The sequence below is a fragment of the Sinocyclocheilus anshuiensis genome, unplaced genomic scaffold (assembly GCF_001515605.1).
Source record: "Sinocyclocheilus anshuiensis isolate Anshui unplaced genomic scaffold, SAMN03320099.WGS_v1.1 scaffold81, whole genome shotgun sequence".
In the NCBI taxonomy this organism is placed as follows: domain Eukaryota; kingdom Metazoa; phylum Chordata; class Actinopteri; order Cypriniformes; family Cyprinidae; genus Sinocyclocheilus; species Sinocyclocheilus anshuiensis.
This window is the reverse complement of record NW_015537945.1, coordinates 291637-313096: the sequence shown is the minus strand read 5'-3', so window position 1 is coordinate 313096 and position 21460 is coordinate 291637. Positions and strand designations below refer to the sequence as shown.

The 21460-nt window shown below is 36.2% G+C and overlaps 1 protein-coding gene across 2 annotated transcripts in view; it reads left to right on the top strand.

The window, feature by feature from the left end:
• LOC107663891 (protein TANC1-like) overlaps positions 1-21460 on the top strand; it is a 234819-nt gene that overhangs the window by 205814 nt on the left and 7545 nt on the right. For both annotated transcript variants that reach the window (XM_016454294.1, XM_016454302.1), the window contains 11 exons: positions 4985-5093; positions 5525-5647; positions 8651-8887; positions 10197-10379; positions 11992-12070; positions 17415-17548; positions 17626-17749; positions 17872-18047; positions 19538-19670; positions 21068-21097; positions 21209-21300. In XM_016454294.1, the coding sequence (XP_016309780.1) occupies positions 4985-5093; positions 5525-5647; positions 8651-8887; positions 10197-10379; positions 11992-12070; positions 17415-17548; positions 17626-17749; positions 17872-18047; positions 19538-19670; positions 21068-21097; positions 21209-21300 (1420 nt within the window). The remainder of the gene's footprint in view (positions 1-4984; positions 5094-5524; positions 5648-8650; positions 8888-10196; positions 10380-11991; positions 12071-17414; positions 17549-17625; positions 17750-17871; positions 18048-19537; positions 19671-21067; positions 21098-21208; positions 21301-21460) is intronic.

Here is a 21460-nt window from a genome sequence, read left to right as displayed (position 1 = left end):
TGTGTGTCCGTAAATCTTGCGTCAACTCTGTTACCGTAGCATACTTTGCCTTTGAATTAGTAGAATTATCTCCCACAACTATGTAAGATACAGGAAATGATGTCACTTTCCCTCACTGTTAAGATCTGAAGCACTGAAAAGTCTATGTGCTCTCTCTCTCTAAGAAAATATTTTAATCTAAAAGTTATTTTATAAAGTGTCAAATCTGTTACCACAATATCAAAAGGAAAACAGATTTTTTCATTGATCACACTTTGTGTTATTTAAAAGTCTTTTAATCATGATTTCATTAGTGCCATGTGCTCTTAGCATTTATGCTAGCAAGTGGAGTTTTTGGCAAAAAAGAAAGAAAATTGTCAATTCTGTACTGTCAAACTCTGTTACCAAGGTAAATGCGGTAACAGAATTCACAGTCCATCGGACAATTGTCAATTCTGTTACTTTACAATTCTGATCTCAGTTTCAAGTGATGGAATGTAAGGACTGTTTGTCTAATGAAACAAGAAGGATTTTTCCTGTTATGATTTATTGTTATTTCTACACATTGGCTAATTTGTCCGTAACAGAGTTGACAAACAATACCATAAAGACATCTGTTTTTTCATTCAAAGTAAAGAAAGGAAGTAACTTGTGTTTGGCAAGCACTGAATTATTAAAATTAAATATATTTTCAATATGATACTGAAAAAAAAAATCTGTTAGTGAAAAGTTTTTTTTCTTAACTTTCTGCAATGCCAAATGTATCTCCAATTATAGAATCACCCATATGTATTAATATGGTATGTCGTCTCTTGTATGTGCTGGTGTGTGTGGGAGATCAAAGCCAGATCGTCAGCAAAGTTTAGAGAAGAGTGTCCATGTCACACCTCTTGACTGGTTTTCTGTAGTTCTCCGCATCACTCAGTCGATGGAAATGTTAAAAAGGAATGCCGACATCACACAGCCTTGCCTCACTCCAGTCTTCACATGAAAACGATGCTCGCTATTTCCCACCTTACATGTAAAGTTGTTGTAGAAGCTTTTGATGAGAAGGACGATGTCTTGTGGTATTCCATATGAGCGTAGGATGCGCCAAAGGCTGTCTCTGTGGATGCTGTCAAAAGCTTTCTCAAAATCTGCAAAGTTGATGTTTAGTTGCCTCCGCCATTCTGTGCACTGTTCAATGATGTTCCGCGGTACAAAAATCTGATCTGTACAGCCTCTTCCTTTCCGGAACCCTGCCTGTTCTTCTCTAAGATGTTGGTCAAATGCGTAAATGACAATTATGATTTTCGTTAGGCTCTTACTTAGTATGGGCAAAAGAGTTATTTCACGCCAGTTATTGCAGTTGCTAAGGGCCCCTTTTTTGGGGATCCTCACAATGATGTCTTCTGACCAGTCTGTTGGTATCTCTTTTTCTTTCCATATTGCTGTAAAGAGTGGGAGAAGCATCTTGGCTGCAAGCTCTGGATCTGCCTTGAACAGTTCTGCATTCATATAGTCCTGTCCAGGGGCTTTCTTGTTTTTAAGGGACATTATGGTTTCAATGATTTCTTCCTTCTCTGGTGGTGCAGTACTGATGTCAAGACCAAGCTCTGCTTCCTGAATGTCAGCTTCCGATGTTGGTGGTGGCCTGTCCAAGACTTCACTGAAATGCTCAGCCCAGCGATAGTCAATTTCCGTTTCCGATGTCAGCAGTTGCCCATTTTTGTCTTTGATTGGTGTGTCTCTAATTGCACAATATTTGCCACAGATTACCTTGGTTATTTTATATACCTTTCCTTGTTTTCCCCTGCTAGCTGCTTATTCTACCTGGCTTGCAAGGCTATCCATGAACGCTCTTTTATCCGATCTTGCCAGTCTCTTCACTTCTCTATCTGCTTGTTGGTAGTTCAGCTTATATCGCTCTTTCAGTCTCTCTGATTTAGCATCCAAGAGCTGCTTCGTCAATTTTCTCCTGGTACTGATGGCCTGTTGTGATCCATTCTTTTCTTTGGTACCCAGACATACTTCGCTGGTCTGGAGATATGCTGCTTTGATATGTTCCCACCTGGAGTTAACATCTTGTTGTTCAGGCTGTGTGTGGTCCTCCATATCTGCAAGGGCTTGATATTTGTTCTTCAGCTGCAGAACAAAAGCATTTTGTATTTTGGGATTCTGTAGTTTCTCCACATCTAGTTTTTGTCTTCCAGGTCTTTTGCATCCTGTCTTCCTCAGCTTTACTTTCACTGTTGCTACAACCATTTGGTGGTCGCTGCCAACGTCGGCTCCCCTTTTAACTCTGACATCCAGGAGTGATCTTCGCCAGGTACCATTAATCATCAAGTGGTCTATCTGATTTTTGTCCCTTCCATTAGGAGAGTACCAGGTCATCTTATGAATCTCTCTGTGAGGAATGACGAGATCATAGGTGGTACAGAGTTCTATCAGTCTCTCCCCATTTTCATTTATGGTACCACAGCCCTCTCTTCCCATGGCTCTTTCATAGTTTTTGTTGTCATTTCCAATTTTTGCATTCATGTCTCCCATCACAACCTTCATGTCATGTCTTGGTGTTTCCTCCAACACAGCTTGTAACTGCTCATAAAATTGGTCGTTTACATCTGCATCGTTGTCGTTTGTAGGGGCATAACACTGTACGATAGTCATGTTAAATTGCTTCCCTCTCACTCTGATCTTAATGAGTCTGTTATTAACAGGTTTCCACTCTATCAAGCATTTCTCTATACCCTTCTTAAGGATAATGGCTACTCCTTCAAAGTACTAATTGTCATCTCTTCCTGAGTATAACACTGTTTCTCCTGTACTGGTTCTCAGTCTTCCTGATCCTTACCCTAACTCCCAGGATATGTAAATTGTAACGTCTCATTTGTGATGTTACTTGAGCCAGCTTACCTGTGTCATACATTGTCCTCACATTCCAAAATCATATTTTGGTCTTGGTTTTGGAGCTCAGGACTTCCACCATCCTGGCAGTAGCTTCCCTTGAGCTTTCACCACTGCCATTCATCTGAGTTTCTTGCGATGACTCTGAAAGCCCATTAACTCCAGTAGTTTTAGGTTCTTCTGTTGCTGTTTCCATAACATCTGTCTTTTTCCGGAACTGGGTTGTTAGCCCACTGTCCAACCCCCAACCTGGAGGGCCAGTGATCACTCTTAAGGCCCGGGTATACTTCACTTTCCGCGTTCCGTTCCGTCTTCCGACGAGCTCGACACAGGCGCAGTACCACCTACTTGACTTGCGCTCTGTCTCAACTTTCACCTCGCGCATGCGCTGTTGTACGCACACCATCTGCGCGGTCTCAAAAAATTGCCTGCACGCGGATGGGGTGTGCGGCTGTCCGCGAGCCCTCCTGATGATGAAAATGACGTGACGCGGACGGCCGAAGTATACTTTGGCCTTTAGTCTGGTCTCTACCCTTTGACCTGTCTGACATGGGTAGCCCTAGCAGGAGAACACGGCTCCAGTCAGCATAGCTCTCTGGGTCATTGAGACACGCAAGCCCCCAAACCACGACAAGGTAGTGATCTTTTCAGGGGATATATAAATTACATAAGTATATCTTTTTTTTTTTACAATAGGCTGATGTCTAAATAATTAATAAATTATGCCGTTATAATTGATTAATATATAAATGACATATATACATATTATAATTTGTAACTTTTTTGCTTATGTATACTGTATGTATGTATATGTTTATGTGTATAATATTTATTATAATAGGATATATTATACAATTTAAAATGCATATTATAAATTATTTAATTTATAATTATATTATGTAATGCATAAATTAATGAATAAATTATACTGTTAGAATTATATATATATTTTTAACTTGTATACTGATTTACTGAAATACATATATAGAGAGAGATTTCTTTTGTTATAGGAAAGAAACTTCCTTTTGCTGCAATAAATATGACAACACAGGATAAGAAACAGCACTCATTACTCATTTTCTAGAGATGCTGATCTTGGACTCCAGTTTATCTGTAATTCTGTTCCTCTCCTGTTCTCATTGCGGTGTGTCCAAGCGCTCTGATTGGTCCATCGGCATCCTATTGATGACTCTCCTCCCTGAACCCTCTCCCGGTCCAGACTAGAAAAGTTGGCTCTGAAAAAGAGGGACTTCCCTGCCTTGTTATTCGGCTGCTGAAAGAGAGAAAAGAAAGGAGTTTAATGTAGAGGAGATGCAGTGCTGATCAAAGCCAGCTGCATTCATGCATGGCCTTTTAATGAAGCTCAGTTAATTAACACCAGCGAGAGCCGGGGAAGCACTAAAGCAGCCTATTCCATCCTTATCCTGTGTTTTACAGGGGCGCCGTTCCAGACGGACCAAACGCACGCCAACACAGAGACGCTTTCACAGCCTTGCATCAAATACTACATTATACAGAGCTTTTAGTCAGAGATTTACCTCACGAGAAGCTCGTTTCATCTCAGAGATTAGAAGATTTGACCTTTAATTACATGCAATTGATCCTTCATTAAAAGTGTGGAACAAATCTGAATTTATAAAGGCAGAAACTGACATGAAAAGTGAACCAAACACTTATTTTCACTGCATGTTTAATTCGGCCAGTGGCGTCCACTCAAGCCAGGAAATAAAAAGTGATATTTTCCTTTTTTTATAATCTAATTGTAATCTAAATGGTTTTAACTTTTGACAGTCCAATCAAATGAGTCAAGGACCTGATGTTAAAAAACACAACTCTAAGTATGTTAAGAGTCTCATATTTTAAAAAGCTTACTGGCCTTTCCAATTCACCCTTCACCCTTCGGCTGTCATCGAGAACATGAATGAGAATAATAGATTAAATTGCTATAATACTATTAATACTGTGTGATGAACAGCAAGAGTGAGCAGAAAATAAAAGCAGGATTAAGTTTGTGCAGGTTTAAGGAAGGAGGGTTTTAACAGCTGGATCTGGCAATCAGTGTGTTTCTCAGTGCTGTTTCTCATCTTATTCCTTCATAAATGCACCTGTTTCTCTGCAGGAGTGGACATGCACTGATGGCCTTCACGTTGTCAAGGCAGGAGGGGAAGTTAAACAGACAGCAGACTATGGAGTTGGGACACCACATCCTGAAAGCACACATCTTCAAGGTACCTGATGCATCCATCTATCTATTTGTTAAAAATGATTGGCTGCCTTATTTTTTGTTTTCAGTTATTAAATCAAAGAGATTTTATCTTGGCATGTCCTGTTGCATTTTTAAATGCATGTTATAAGTGAACTTACAGCAATCGCAAAGATGGAGTTTATGTGGAGCAGTTTTATGTATGTATTTATTAATTTATGTCTATATACATTTATGTATTTAAATTATATTACAAATATGTTAGTGCTGTCAATCGATTAAAAAAATTACTAATTAATCGCACATTTTTTCTGAAATTAATCTTATCTTCTTTAAAAAAACATTACAAGTCTTACTGATCCCAAACTTTTGACCGGTAGTGTGCATCTGTAATAATGATTTTTATATTTATGATGTAATATTGGCAATACTGTATTTGTGTGTGCTCTTTTGAAGGGTCTGAGTAAGAAGACTGGTGTGTCGTCCAGTGTTCTTCAAGCCTTATGGATCAGCTGTAGTACTGATGGTCTTTCTGCTGCTTTGGTTTCCCTTAGGAACCTCTACACACCCAATGTCAAGGTCAGCACATAGTCTTGCTTCCAGATGTTTTTCCCCATTCATTTTCTCCATAGACATTTCAAAATGTTACTTTTAGACTGTCTGTAGCTGTCTTCCTCATATAATACCTGCTGCTGATGCGTAACTGTATCTACACTGATGACTCATAGAGAACCAATTAGAATGTAGAGTTTCTCGCTGACCTTTGACCCCACGACAAGTCATGTACCCTGTTGAATGACATTACAGCTTCCTGTGCAACTGGTTATAATGAGATGTCATCATTAGGACTGCTGAAGTCCAGCGTTCAGACACATCACTTCATTTATTCATTAATATGTGACCCTGGAGCACAAAACCAGTCTTAAGTCGCTGGGGTATATTTGTAGCAATAGCCAAACATACATTGTATGGGTCAAAATTATAGATTTTTCTTTTATGCCAAAAATCATTAGGATATTAAGTAAAGATCATGTTCCATGAAGATATTTTGTAAATTTCCTACCATAAATATATTAAAACTTCAGTTTTGATTAGTAATATGCATTGCTAAGAACTTAATTTGGACAACTTTAAAGATGATTTTCTCAATATTTTGATTTTTTTGCTCCCTCAGATTCCAGATTTTCAAATAGTTGTATCTCGGCCAAATATTGTCCTATCCTAACAAACCATACATCAATGGAAAGCTTATTTATTCAGCTTTCAGATGATGTATAAATCTCAATTTTGAAAAAAAAGACTGGTTTTGTGTACACATATGTGTATATAATACACGTGAATGGATTTCAGTGACTTCCTGTATTTAATGAAAAGGAAATGACCCGGGCGCTGATTAGTTTGATAGCAGCAGGTTTCGAGACCATTGAGGACAGTTTCTCATTACTGTAATGCAAAACAGTGTCATGGTTATGTCTGTATTGATCAAACTTTAAAATCCGCTGTTAATTGTCAGATTAGTGCTGCATGACTTCACTCCATCGATTTGATCTGAAGATTATAAAAAGATAAATGCTGAAAAGAAGACTTGGCATTTTAAGTAATTATCAAACTCTTTTAGATTCAGTGTTAATTTAATAATCTAAAGGTCATTTAAAGAGTAAAGTCGTCCAGATGATTCCTCTGAGCTGGACTTGTGTAATACAGGACGAATGCTGTACTGAGACTCCAGAGCAATTATCAGCTGGAATGATGGATTTTAGTTTAAAGGAGACATATTATGCCCCTTTTTACAATACTTGGTTGATAGATGGACCGGAGACCTGATTATAGCACTTAAAACCTGGAAAAGTCAGATTTTCATGATATGTCACCTTTAAAGCCAAAGTGATTTTATTTTCATCCTGATCTATAACATTCATAACATCCTCCACTTGTCCTTCGTGGTTTTTCCTCGCAGCACAGGTTGATGTGCTGCTCTTTCTTTTTTGGGGGGGGGGCCTCCATCCAGATCACATTTAACCACTACATTAACAGAAAATAATTTAATAAATAATACATGTATTTATTTATTTTACTCCAAAATCAACACTAAAAAGGAAATAAAAATAAGAAATAATATTTTTTTATTTAGAATTTCACTCAAAAATCAACAGAAAATGAACAAATATAAATATTGATTTATTTATTTGCATTTCACTTCAAAATCAACAGAAAAAGTAGAAAATGAATAATATTGTATAATATATAATACAATTTGTTTGTTTGTTTAAAATTTCACTCCAAAATCAACAGAAAACAAATAAAACAAATAAAAAGTAAGAAATTATATTTTTTATTTATTTGGCATTTCACTCCAAGAAGATTATTTTGGGGTGAATTAAGATTTGCATTATAACATTTTCATAATAATTAAGCACATTTACCCTACAAATCAGAATTGCAATAATGCGTCCACTTTTTTTAGTTTTAAATTAATAAATCTACTGTAATACAGTGTTTTATATGAATCAACATAAATTAAAGGCAGTACAGTAGATACTATTATATGTATAAATATTATAAATACAAATTATTGTATGGTTTTTTTGTGTGTTACAGTTTTGTATGTGCTACATGTTAAAAGTATTTGTAGTTCTGTATTGCTTTTATTTGGAATTTTGGAGAGAACAAATTTGCTTAAATGTCATAAAACTTAAAAAATCTACAAAAATAAAAATCCTAAAATAGTTTTCATTTTTAGTGCTATATATAAATTATCTACTGCCACAATTAAAATTTTATTTATTTATTTATTTTCATTTATTTTCCCCTCCAGGCCGGTCATGAATAAACAGCGATGGATGGATGGATTTATTTTTTGGCTCATAACCTTTGAACTAATTATTTTCTCTCCTCGTCTTGTGCTGATTAAACATGGTGTTTTCACTTTCTGCTAACTCACTTTATACAAACAGTTAACAGATTTTCTCTCTTCTCAGAGTAAATAAGTCGTCCTTGAACTCTTTAAATAGCTTTCAGTGAATGTTAGTGGAGTTTGGCCTGTAATTGCTGCATGCAGCTGTATTTTGTATTTATCATTCGCCTCTTCTTCTCCATCTCTCTCTCTCTCTCTCTTTCTCAAGGTGGTATCTAAACATTCTCATGTGGTTTTGGTAAATAAAGCAAATTTCATTTCCAGGCGCTCTCAGGCCTCTGGGGCCATGCAGCCTCTGCTGATTAAACGTTTGTTGTTCATACACTTATCAAAAGCAGAATCCAGGCTGATTAATGACTGGGACACAATGTGCTGCCGCGCGCCGGAGCACTTAATGAGCCCGTGAACTGTGATCAGCATGCTTTACCAATCAGCAGTTTGTTCTTAGTGAACTTTAAACACAGGATGAGGCATTGTTTTACAAAGAAAGACACAATGTGTGGGCTGGAGGAAGATAAACGACAACCGACAGCTCTAATCACTCGATTTTAGGGATTTTGGTTTGGTTTTTTGAATGGTGAATGATGTCTCTTGCTCTTGATTCAGACTCAGTTTGAGCTCTCTAGCATCATTTGTCAGTCTCTAAACTGTCTGGTATCTGTCTGTAGGTGAGCCGTCTGCTGATGCTGGGTGGAGCAAATGTCAACTATCATACGGAGGTGTTGAACAACGCTCCGGTCCTCTGCGTCCAGGCTCACCTGGGCCATCAGGAAACGGTCAGCCTGCTGCTGGAGTTCGGAGCAAACGTGGATGTGGTTTCAGAGAACGGCATGAGCTCCTTGTGTTACTCAGCGGCCGCTGGGCATCTGGGGCTGGTCGGTCTTCTCTGTAAGAGAGGAGCCAAGGTCAGTGCAGATATATAGATATTTTTTTGGACTTTCAGATACCTTCTTAAGTTAAAAAGAACAGCATTTATTTAAAATAAAAATATTTTGTATATATACACAATACACTTCAAAAGTTTGGGGTCAGTACGTGTTTTCTCTTTCTTTTTTGAAAGAAATGAATACTTTTATTTGCCAAGAATATGTTACATTGTTAAAAAAACAAACAGATTTCTATTTTGAATAAATGCTGTTTATTCATCAAAGAATCCTGAAAAAATATCACAAATTCCCAAATAAATAAATAAAATATTAAGCAGCACATCTGTTTCCAACATTGATAATAAGTATTATTATAATGATTTCTGAAGGATCATGTGACACTGAAGACTGGAGTAATGATGCTGACAATTCAGTTTTGATCACAGGAATAAATTACATTTTAATATATATATTCAAATAGAAAACAGTTATTTTAAATTGTAAACATTTTTTCACAAATTTTACTGTTTTACTGTATTTTTGATCAAATAAATGCAGCCTTGTTGAGCAGAAGAGACTTGAAAAACTTTAAAATTCTAGTGGTGCATACATTTGTATTTATAATATATATTTATACTTAAATTCATTTATAAATATAATTACAAATATATTTAATTTATGAGCATTTTGTATGATTCGTATTTACAATTAAACTATAATTTAAAATGTCAACATGAAGTGTCATTAACAATCCATTTTACTTTTTGAGTGAAACAAGATGTTTTAACAAATAAATAGTTGGACAGGACTTTATTTTATCTATTCATTTGATTGAATCTGCAAATGTGGCATTGGAAATAATATGCACCAATGAAACATTGACAATAACGTGTATAAAGCAGTGTTATTTTAGTATAATTTCATTACTATTATGGTTTTTGTTAATATTTTGAATTAGATTTTACTTTTACATTTCCTGTTTTCACTTTATTCGGCGATAAAATTCTAGTAATTTCATTCTGTTTTGTCGTTTATATAATTTATTTTAAGTATGTCTGTATAGTTTTTATTAATTATTATTTATTAGTTTTAGTTCATTTTAGTGCATCAAGTTAAACTAAATGAAAATGAGAAATGTTATTATATTATATTATTTTATTTCAAGTAATGTAAATATGTTTTAGTTTTAGTTAACTATAATAACCCTGGTATTAAGAAAGTGAACAGAGTCCGTTTTGATCAATAACTCTAACCTAAGACTAATATTTGAGACGTATTTCCTTTCAGAACTAGACTTGCGTGCATATTGATTCATTTACCCAGTGCTGATGTTGTGGTTTGTGGTCAGGTGGATCACGTGGACAAGAGCGGCCAGTGTGCGCTGGTGCATGCGGCCCTGCGGGGTCATTCAGAGGTCATCGAGTGTCTGCTGGAGCTGAGCTGGAGCACAGAGGGTCAACAGGACCTGAAACTGAAGAACAAAGCCCTGCAGCAAGGGCTCATCGCAGCCTGCAGTATGGGGCACATTCATGTGAGCTCACACACACACTTTTCTATTATGGTGCAATATTTACAGGGGCATTTTTAACTTTTATGAGGACAAATTGTTTTTCTAACCACCTAAAAACATGTTAGTGTGTCACAAATTTGTGTCAAATGCTTCAGTTGAGTTCATTAATAATAAATAATCTGAAAAATTGCATCTGGTACTTATAAAATCAAATCAGCATCACATACAAAAGCAGCTGTAAATAATGCACAATAAATCGTCTGTTAGAATACAGTTTAGTATGAATATACAGGTCTATACTGACAACCATAGCAGCAGATTTGATTTATTCACTTTTTGGTAGTTGTTGTGGATGTTTTCTTCACATACAGTGTTTTCAGAGCTGATTTTAGTTTGTTTTGTTTTTTCCACTTTAACTTTCTGACAGTAGCATGTGTGAAAACAACCACACTATTATTAAAATTGATATATTACGAAATATGTCAAATGTTGTTGTTTTTTTAAACCCACAGAATTTATCACTGTATCTGAGACATTTCCTTCACCATCGGTGTAATTTGTGGTTAAGTCTTGGTTATTTTCTGATCCTAGTGCATCCACATACACAGGCTCACATATTTGCACGCATAAAAGGAGTTTATGTGGATGTATGTGCAGTGAACTCAAGACTCAGGCCTTGAAGTATAATAAATCTTCTAGATGTTGTAAGGATGCGGTTGCCATGGAAGAACAGCCATAGCAACACGCTGGTCTCTAAGGTCAAGCTGTTTGAGCCTATGAAGAAACGGAGGGAAAAAGCTCTCGTGTTTTGTTTTGTGTTGATTTTGTTCCAGCATCAGCGCTTCAGTCTGAACTTATTCATTCAACTTCCTGTCGATCGACCCAGATAGTCGAGAGTTATTGTTAATCTTGCCAGTAGTGGCTCAAATGAGAAAATGAACCAGCCATGAAACTGTTAGTTTTATTAAATATATTTCTTTGTCCTTATGACACCATTTCATTTTTTTCCTTGCATTTTTCCTTGTTTTTGGACCCAGCGTGAATGATTTTAATTTAAATCACTTTAGCAATGGTAGTGTTATTTTAGAAACATTGATATACTGTTATAGTTTTTGTTAATATTTTTTATTAGATTTTATTTTTATATTTTCTGTTTTCTATCATTTTAGTTTAATGTTAATTTTGTTGTTTCTGTCACTTTTATTAGTGTTTTTATCATTTTAAAAGTTTTCATTTATTTTTAAATGTATGTATTTATTTATTTATTTATTAAAAATGTGAAATGTTGCCTTGGCGAACAGATGAAATAAAATATATATTACATATTATAAAACATACATTTTTTAATATTTAATTTCATTTAGCAATTTTATTTCAAGTAGCACAAATGTTTTTTCTGGTTTAGTTTTAGTTAAATATAATAACTCTGAGCGACATTCTTAAAATCAATTTTATAACATCATGTAACATGTTGTAGTTCCTCATTAAATTCCCAGCCACTGGAGAGTAACTTCAGCAAAGCCAGGTTTTATCCACACATGGCGTTAATGACCCTGCTTTCAGCCCGTATCGGATTCTTCATTGCTCTTCTGTTCTAATATTGTTTGATTGATGTGAGCTGGTGTTTTGGCAGGTGCTGGAAGGCTTGTTGACGTTGAATAATGAACTGGAGGTGCAGATTGATGTCCACGACACACTGTGGGGCGAAACAGGTACGTTCAGTTCTTTTTCATGTTTTTATCTCTCGTCTCTCACCGTGCCATTATTTCAGTTCCATTAGGAGTCAGAATTGCAGTTGGTGGGAAGCTTACAGTGAATTAATTGTGGGTGTCTGTAGATGTTTTGTCAGAAAATACATCATCAGAAACAAGCTATGGGATAAGGCTGCATGGTCTTAGTATTTTCGTCCTGTTTAAAGGTGGCTCAAAATCTGCAAATATCTTGTTAAATGTAACAAATCATGTTAAAATGTCTTCTTTTTTTTATTATTTGAAAATTAAACATTTTATCAGAGTTTGATAATTGCCTTACACTTTGGTGTTTTTATTGCCTTTTTTCTTTTCAATCATTGAAGATTAAAAGCTTAAAAACCTCAAAATTCATCCTGTTAAAACTATTTTAAAATCAGACATTGCATGACCATGGAAATGGTACTTTAAATATTTTAGTGGGTGGTGTTAAATATCAAATATCAAATTACAAATTTTACTTTTTTTAATTTTTTTTGAATTTTAAGTTCAGACGTGGGCACTCATCTCATTTAATTACACGGCTCCGCATTCGGTGTGACCTTCACTGGCGTTATGTGCCACTGTAAAGGAAGAGAAACTGCTGTATTGTATGCATCTGTAGATGGAGGGAGAAATTAAGTGAATTATCCTGAAGAGATTGACTCTTCAAAACTAACTTTGTGCATCTAAGCAGTTTAAAGACCGGCGAAAGATAAATACAAGACCTTGGGCTAATAAGTGCATCGTCACTTTAATGGCCTTTTATGATGAATGTTTTATTATTTAATTGGTACTTATGGAACATTTATGGTGCAACTTGCATTGCATTGTATGTGGGTGGTCATGTGTTTAAATGCATTCATCTGTCTGAAGTTCTAGAAGTTTGTAGTTTTAGGTTCAGTAAGAGCTCTGTTTTCCCTGAGGAGGAGTTTTGAGATAGAAAGCTACAGTATGATTTATCGTACAGAGATGTCAAGCATATTTTGGTTCCTCATCACGAGGCCACACAGAAATACATGTATATCTCAGCATCATTTATGTGTGTTTGTGGTGTGTGTGCATTGAGGAAGTCTACAGAAAGTTGAACCCAAACAGATATTCAACAGATAAGAGTGTTAAAGCAAAACAGGCATTTCCCCAGGCAGCTGTTCACCCCCGAAAACCTGAAACAAGATACTTTCTCACTAAACATGGGTTCTCCTTCGGCTTTCGAGAAATTATTATGTAAATTATTTTAATTTCCAGGCATGTCATGGAAAAAAAATCTTAAAATATTTTATTTAATTTTTATGGATTTTATAATAATGAATAAATCCATTCCTTTCACTATGCATTTCCAGGCCTAAATAAGTATCTAAATATAAATTTAGCTCTAAAATATTTTATTGGCTAAAGATTGTTTTTTTGACAGTGCTAATGTTTGTAAAATTATTTTTTTAAAGTCCGGTAATAATCAATGACTTAAAAATAGTAATAAAATACAGTAGGAAACCTGAATTTGAACCCTTGTGCACAAAACAATATGGATTTATTTCTTTGAAATCATTCCCCATAATGACAAATACGGGCTAGGCTCAGATAGCGGCCCTTCAGCACCAGAAGAGCAGAGATGTTCATTTCTTCTGAGTGCTCTTGTGTTCTTTAATCTTCAGACCAGGATCAAACCTCTCTGGTCCTGAACCCGCACGGTCCCGCTAACAAACAGAGCTCAGATGAAGGTCATTTCCATTACCAGACCTCCAAACACGTCTTTGCCTTGTGTTTCCCCTCTCCAGCACTCTGGATTCAGCGGATCCATTATAAAAGGCTTTGGGAGTAACTCCTGGGTTTTCTTCTGTTCAGATGTGTATGTCCCTGAGTAAACTTCGTCAGTGTGCTGGGCGTTTGTTTTTGTCATTGATCATCAAGCCCATAATTGTGTTTCTTCATTGTTGAAGCTACAGTCCTGCTGAATGCTTTTTTAGTGAAAACATGATGATGCACTGAAATGTGTGGCTGAATTTTATTCCGCTGATTGCAGAGGGTCCTTCATTCGATTAATTTGACATATGTTCTTTAATTCTCAATTGTTCTTTAATTAATTACTATGTGCTGTCATCAGATAAAGTTGTGATGCTGTTTCTAAGATATTAAATGGATGTTAGGACTTTCAGGTTGTTGCTAAGATAGATGGATGCACAGATGGGCAGATAGACTGACAGACTGATGGATGGATGGATGGATGGATGAGCAGATGGTTGGATGAAAAGACAGAAAGATGGATGGATGGATGGATGAACAGACAAGATGGATGGATGGATGGATGGATGGGATGAATGGACGGGTGGATAGACAGAAAGACAGATGGATGGATGAGCAGATGGTTGGATGAAAAGACAGAAAGACAGATGGATGAACGGATGGATGGATGGATGGATGAGCAGATGGTTGGATGAAAAGACAGAAAGATGGATGGATGGATGAACAGACAAGACGGATGGATGGATTGACGAGATAAATGGACCGGTGGATAGACAGAAAGACTGATGGGCAGACGGATAGACGGACGGATGGATAGACCAACAGATGGATGAACGGATGGATGGATGGATCTGTGTGTTTCACAGCACAGTGAAGTCTTTTATGTCAGAAGATCAGAGATTCCTGGATTCCTCTGATTTGAGATCTTTGATGTGTGTCAGATGTTTGTTGTGGATCCAGACTGCAGATGGTTCTGCTCAGGTTAGCAGATGCTGTGTCACAGTCCCAGATGGGACGTCCATGTTAAAGCTGTTTGGTTTCACTGAAGACAGACTGACGTCAGAACTGATTGTCACTTCACAGTCTGATGGATGAGCTGCGCTGTCAGACACACACAGATAGATCTGTTAGCATTGAGCTAAGAGCCGCTGTGGAATATTAGATCTGCTCTGCAAAACATTCATATAAAACAGGGTTCCTCAAATCTGGTCCTCAAACTCACTTCCCTGTGATTCTCTAGTGATCCTGAAGAGCTTGATGAGCTTGCTCAGGTGTTTGATTAGGGTTGGAGCTAAATACACATTACGATAATGAGAATATGAGAGTTAATGCTCTCGCATTGGACTAAAACTTACTGACTTGACTCACACAGGGTAGAACAACTTTCCAAAAATAATTTTTGTACTTATTTGGGGTATTTTTCCCAACTTGTTACACTTGTGCTGTTCCCAGTCGAAAATGACCATGCAAAAAATAATTACTTAAAATGTCTTGTTACTATACTATATTATTACCCAATCTTGGATTCAATCTTTTTGTCAACTTGTTTTATTTCAGCTGGCACAGGTTTTGTATTTTTTTTTTTTTTGTAACTGATTGATCATAGGCCTCAATGATCTGAGCTTATGCACCTCAGTTTTTGAGTGAACATGTCCAATATTAATCATTAATAATGCACAAATATTCTGGATAATTTTGGGCTTTTTTCACTCAGAAACTCAGGTGCATGAGCTTAGATCAATCAGTTCCAAAAAGAAAAACAAAACCTGTGCCAATTGAAAGAAAACAAGCTGATAAAAAGACTGCATCCAAGAATTTGTAACATTATAGTATAATGAGAGATTTACGAGCAATTTTGAAAATGCCAGTCATTTTTGACTAGGAACAGCAAATTTGGTAAAGGATTTTCAGCACAGCGCAACGGTTATAAATTACAAAAGGGTTATAACTTAAGGGTTACAAAGTATTATTTGTTGGTTTTTTATTATTATTCTTATTTTTGAAGTCAGATGTAGTCCAGACATATTCTTGAGCTGTGAATGATCAGTGTTGTTTGTTGTAGGGTTTGTGGGCATGCACAGACTCAGATGGTGTTCAGGCTCCTTTCTGTCCTGTTTGTTTCTCGAGCAGCAAACAAACAAGCATATGAGCTCAAATCAAAAGGCTGGAGTTAAAAATGACCAAAACACCACAGCCAGAAAACTGTGAGGTCAGTGAGAATAACACTTTAATTTTGATCTCAAAAGCCCCTTAAAAAATCGTGCTCTAGATTAGTTTAGGACTGTATTTATGCTTCACTCCATGTTTCTGTGTCACTCCCTTGGGTCCAGATGGATGTTGTGCTTCTTGAAGACGTCTCTCTAATGCAGGGGTGGGCAAACTTTTTGACTCGAGGGCCGCATCAAGTTTTCCACATTAAGTGAGGGGCCGCATACCTCTCGGGCCGCCACAGGAGTGATAGTGGGCCACAGATGGCCCGCGGGCCGTAGTTTGGACACCCCTGCTCTAATGGCTCAGGCAGCTTCTCTAAATGGATGCTGTGGCTCCGGCCGTGTGTCCTTTAATCTTGCTCAGACCGCAGAGAGCTGTTAGTCATGTGACCACTAGACGACCAGAACACAGTCTAATTAATGATCCGTGAGGGATCCAGTCAGATTCTGTGGCTGGAATTTTCAAAGCCTTTACTATCCTTATAATATTATTAGTATAATTATTATTTAGTAGTACTGTATGAAAATTTTGGATTATAAAACTAATATTTCCAGTGCTATATTCTGATTGGATGAAATGTAAAACGCAGATTAATACACACCCATGATACATATTGAATATTAATGCATCAAGTTGCCAACCGTAAACAAAATACAGTTATGCTGTGGTCACATTATATCATAATTACTTTCATTATGAGATTCTTCTTAGTGCAGTTTTTTACTTAATTTTTGTATTATTTCATGTTATTTTTATTTTCTAATTATTATAATATTATTATATTCAATAATATTTACAAAAATGTGAGGGGTGTACTCACTTCTGTGAGATACTGTATATATAATTTTAATACATAATATTAAATATTACTTAATTTATTATTAAATTAGATTTTATTGTACATTTTATTTTATGTACAATCAGTATCATTTAATTTATTATTAATCAATTTAAGTTGAATAATTTAGTTAATATATCACATTTAATTGTATATATAAATGTATTAATAAATGTAGTAATTAATTTATTATTCATAATTAATAAACAATATTTAATTTGTTATATTATTGGTTTATTTCATTTAATTTATTTGTACGTAGTAAATATTTTAGTATTGATTGATTACTTATTTATATTAGTTTTCCTATAGCAATAAATAATTAATTTTCCTCTATATGCTTTTATGAAAAATTTTCTAAATAAAGCACCCTGGATGCATCATAAACTCAAAATGGTTACTGTACTTTTTTGTGAAATCACACCTGCAACTATAAACATGCATTATATGTGCCACTATTTAATATTGAGTTATAATAGCATGTAACATTCAATGAAAACTCAGAATGCGTGTTTGCATTTCTCTTTATTCTCTCAGCTCTGACTGCGGCTGCAGGACGGGCGAAGATGGAGGTGTGCAGCTTCCTGCTGGAGCGGGGGGCGCAGGTTCTGCAGGTGAACAGGAGAGGAGCGTGTGCCCTGTTCTGCGCAGTCCGACAGGGACACTGGCAGGTGCGACGCTGCAAAACACCCAAACAACTCAAACATCTCCAGAAAAGATGTTTAATGCAGGAACGTCTCTCTTTCAGATCGCAGATCTGTTGCTGCAGCATGGGGCGGATGTGAATGTAAGTGACAAACAGGGCCGGACACTGCTGATGGTGGCCGCATGTGAGGGGCATCTCAGCACGGCCGACTTCCTGTTGTCTAAAGGTGAGGGACGTGCACAAATGCATCAGCACAATCTTTTGCAGTTGTTGCCGTTTATAATGCAACAAAGAATAAAGAGTGAAAAAAGTGTCAGGTTTCCAGCAAACATCCTCTGCTTTTCCCAGGTGCCTCTTTAGCGTCGCTGGATAAGGAAGGGTTAACGCCGCTCAGCTGGGCGTGTTTAAAAGGACACAAGAACGTTGTTCAGTTTTTGGTGGAGAAGGGTGCGGTTATCGACCACTCGGACAAGAATGGACGCACTCCGCTGGACCTGGCTGCTTTCTACGGAGACGCAGACATCGTGAGTGAATAACGAAGGTCAAACAGGGACCTTACTGATGTGTGAAGTCGCAGGACTGATGCACTGGATCGTGAGAGAGATTGGGGTTTTTTTGGCAAATTTTTGCCATATTATAGTCAGTAGCTTGATGCATTTGGATTGAATTAACAAACTGGATGCAGAATTACTGTATATGAGTTCAAGGAAAGTTATGTGATGGACGTTTTGTTCTGCTGTTTGGCAAACTTAGCATCTATTTTGATGCATATTATTATTTTTTTTTTTTTGTTTACTTTGTTTAATGTGAAATTTGTCTAACCAATTGAGGAATTGATTGTAGGAAACATAACAAATCGGGACATAAATAATGGCATAATTAGGCAAAATTATTTATTCACTACTCGGATGGCTATAAAAAGAGGGTGTTCAGGCTCCTTTCTGTCCTGTTTGTTTCTCGAGCAGCAAACAAACAAGCATATGAGCTCAAATCAAAAGGCTGGAGTTAAAAATGACCAAAACACCACAGCCAGAAAACTGTGAGGTCAGTGAGAATAACACTTTAATTTTGATCTCAAAAAAATCGTGCTCTAGATTAGTTTAGGACGCATCCCTTTCTGTATTTATGCTTCACTCCATGTTTCTATGTCACTCTCTTGTGTAAATGACATAAAGCAGGGGTTAATTCAATCCAAATGCATCAAGCTTCTGAAGATGCCAAAAATTTGCCACCCCCCCCATATTATTTATTTTCTTTTTACTTTGTTGAACGTGAAATTTGTCTAATCAACTGAGGAACTGATTGTAGGAAACATAAATCGGGACATAAATAAAGGTATAATTAGTCAAAATTATTTATTCACTACCATTCAAAAGTTTAGGGTCAGAAAGTTTTTTTTTTTTTAATTGTTTGTGAAAGAAGTCTGTTCTGCTCACCAAAGCTGCATTTATTTGCTCAAAATACACTGAAAATTGTGAAAAATTCATACAATTTAAAATAGCTGTTTTCTATGTGAATATATTGTAAAATTTAATTTATTGCTGTGATCGAATCTGAATTTCAGCATCATTGCTCCAGTCTTCAGTGTCACATGATCTTCAGAAATCATTCTAATATGCTGATTTGCTGCTCAACAAACATTTCTGATTATTATCAATGTTTAAAACAGTTTAATATTTTTGTGGAAACAGTGATGCATTTATTTTTTCAGGATTTTTTGATTAATAGAAAGTTCAAAAGAACAGTATTTGAAATAGATCTCTTTTGTAACATTGTGTCTTTACTGTCACTTTTGATCAATTTAATTGCTGAATTTATTATATTTTTATCGTTATATTTTTATTTTATTATTTGTTCTGAATTATTTTTTTTACATAAAAATAAAAATGTGACCCCCAAACTTTTGAACAGTAGTGTATTTTGTCATAAAACTACTACTTCTTGTCATTGTAATTTCAGCATCCTGGCCACGGATTCTCACGGATGATTTGAGGCGTGTGTGTTGTGTTTGCAGGTTCATTATCTGGTTGAGAAGGGGGCTGTGATCGAGCATGTGGACTACAGTGGCATGAGGCCGCTGGATCGAGCCATCGGCTGCAGAAACACCTCAGTGGTGCTGACCTTACTGAAGAAAGGAGCCAAACTCGGTGAGACCTGGATCATATGGATGAAAATGTTGCCTTTTGGCAATATTATCAATATTTGTGTATTTGCTGTGAAATGAAAAGTATGATGGTTTTTTTTCAATCAGAGAAGATGTTGACTGAATAGTTATTGTAGCTTCAAAATGTTTTAATGCAAGAAGTAAAATACAGTGAAAAGAATGAAGAGTTTTGAATTAATGCACTGAAACAGAGCATTTGTCATCAATAACATGAGCATGTGATATTCATTAGCCAATCACATCTTTCCTCCTGAAGCTCTTACATCACAGACCCTGCTCTGTGTGTGTGTGTGTGTGTGTTGCTGGTGCTCAGCCTTTCTCAGAACCAGCTGTTTCCACTGACTTGAGCTGATTTAACTGCACAAAAACAATCATACTGCATCATGGTCTTTGTGTATGAATCTTACTTTCAGAACTTATAACATCCAAAGTCATTTTATGCCATAACACTTTGATGAAACACATGAAAAGGTGATTTGTGATTAAAAAAGTCTGAATGTGTAAATTATATGTCGACCTTGCTGATGACACAGAAACTGCACTTCACATATAGCAATTACAATGCATAATCAACTAATCATAATCATCAAAACTAAAATGAAAGTGGCTGAAGTAGTTTCCTGCACAGCAAAAATAAAAATAAAAAATTGTGTGCAACAGCTGTATTTACACCAGGTTCTTTTTTTGTCTGCTGAACCTCTTTGACGTAACATTTTATTTCAGCTAGTTGCAACATTTCTCATTTTCAGTTTCTTCATGTGTTAAAATAAAAGTTGAAATAAAAATGGATAAAAATACAAAAAATAAATACTAATTCTAAATATTTTTTTAAAACTAAAATATTATCTTGATGCAAAAATAACCCTGCTCTGATGACATACAGGTAAAACAAAATAATTTTAAATTTAAAGTTTAAATTTTATTTTATTTTTAAATTATTTAAATTTTCCCATACACAAACAGTGTGAGCGTGACAAAGCTAGGTCAGGCTAGGGCTGGACGATATGGCCAAAATTTATATCACAATATATTTCTTAATTTCGGTCGATACGATATAATTCCAATATCGATATGAACACTATTAAAAAAGCCCTTTCGCGATACATATTGATATTGAATTATTGTCCAGCCCTAGGTCAGGCTCATCAATATCAAGCAGGGTTTACCAGACTAAGGTTCATGAGGGAACTGCAGGAGACTTAAGAGTTGATGAAAAGATGAAAATGCTTTTCTTCAGCTCTGTGTTGGTGTAAAAGTGACGCACATGTGGCGTCTGGCGGCTGCTGTGGACGAGTGATGCTGTATTTTCTCTTTGCATGTCTCTTTCTGCTCTGTTTCTCATTCTTCTCTCTTTTAACTGCTTTCACTAAAACTCGTCAGGCTGCAGAACGTCACCTTATGATCGAACAGGTACACTCTTTAGGTAACTCTATTTCACGCCAATTCCATTATTCTGCTCAGCTGTGTTTTCAGGATCAGATTGATGTAACGCTCCACCTCTCTCCCTCTCTCTCTCTCAAGGTAACGCAGCCTGGGCGATGGCGACCTCCAAACCCGACATCCTCATCATCCTCCTGCAGAAGCTCATGGAGGAAGGCAACCTGCTGTATAAGGTCAGGACAGCTTGAAGTTTAGCCTAATTACACAAACATATTTGAAAGCCCAAGATTGAGATTCTTTAAAGGGGTCATATGATGCGATTTCAATTTTTCCTTTCTCTTTGGAGTGTTACAAGCTCTTGGTGCATAAAGAAGATCTGTAAAGTTGCAAAGA